Source organism: Pygoscelis adeliae, unplaced genomic scaffold (assembly GCF_000699105.1).
Source record: "Pygoscelis adeliae isolate BGI_AS28 unplaced genomic scaffold, ASM69910v1 Scaffold10, whole genome shotgun sequence".
Lineage (NCBI taxonomy): Eukaryota > Metazoa > Chordata > Aves > Sphenisciformes > Spheniscidae > Pygoscelis > Pygoscelis adeliae.
The window spans coordinates 7,001,363-7,002,403 of NW_008824053.1; the positions used below are offsets into that span (position 1 = coordinate 7,001,363).

Consider the following 1,041-nt stretch of genomic DNA (forward strand, 5'->3'; position numbering starts at 1 on the left):
AAATGACCAAATAATTAAATCCCCCTCGAAATTTGATACGAGAGGAAATCTGTGAACACGTGCTATGTTCACGAGCTGCAGTTGTTTCCTCCAGAACCGAAGGGGCACCCTCCTGCAGCCCAGTATTTGGGGGTTTGTTACGCACGGAGGCAGTGCTGTGCTTGGCATGCAGAATGCAGGGAAATGCCCGCCTGCTCCCGGCTGCCTTCGGCGGGGAGGCGACATCCAACCCACCCCCAAACGCGATGGCTCCTTCGCTCTCGCCCTCCACGAGACAGGTGTATCGCAGATCAAAGCTGCAAAATACATTCCTGAAGTTGTCGACGATGAAATGTAGACCCATGTAGATGTTAACCAACGAAAGCTGTCTCAGGATTTTACCTTGGTAAAAAAATCAGTGACATACCTTTTCCCAAGATCGGTTTCGAAGGGCTGTGCGCTTGCTAATGGAACTAATGCGTGACGTAGCTGAGCAACACATACACCAAACCCAAATTTTTGCCCACTTCAGCAGCCTCAGTACATTATTTGCTCTGTCCTAACGCCGTTTGTCTTCTACCTATGCGGCATTTTGGCTGGAATACCAAAGGCTTCTCACACCGGGGCCAACTTCACCCCCGCCTCGCCGGCGTTACTCTGCCAAGGAGAGCGCAAAGGCTTTTCGGGAGAGCGAGTCGCTGTTCCCCACGCGGCCAGGACTGTGGGGGAACTGTCTAAAAACCTGCCAGGAAGCAAGAACGGCCACATGCACGGCCTAAGCCCAGAGGGGAAAAATAAGTTTGCAGCCTACAGATGTGTTTGTTTGCGGAAAAAAAACCCAAAACCAACAACCAACAAACGAAACAAAAAACATCAAGGGAAAAGAAGTATTTAAAATATGCTGTCAGTCTCTCAGCCTTTGGCAAGAAATGCTCCGCACATGGCTGACGGAGATGATGATACTCCGAGCTGTAGAGAGAAAGGCTCAGAGTACAACCCGGGGTATTGATGGGGAGTCGGTGCCCGAGCGGGACGCACCCCGGGGCCGGGGAGGGGGGGCCG

General features: G+C 52.2%; 1 protein-coding gene across 1 annotated transcript in view; it reads left to right on the forward strand.

Moving 5' to 3' along the window:
• Window positions 1-245: 245 nt before the first annotated feature.
• The window catches only part of SYDE2 (synapse defective 1, Rho GTPase, homolog 2 (C. elegans)), a 32,951-nt gene continuing 32,155 nt past the window's right edge, over window positions 246-1,041 (forward strand). The window contains 1 exon segment of the mRNA XM_009333891.1: window positions 246-333. Coding sequence (XP_009332166.1) covers window positions 246-333 — 88 coding nt within the window.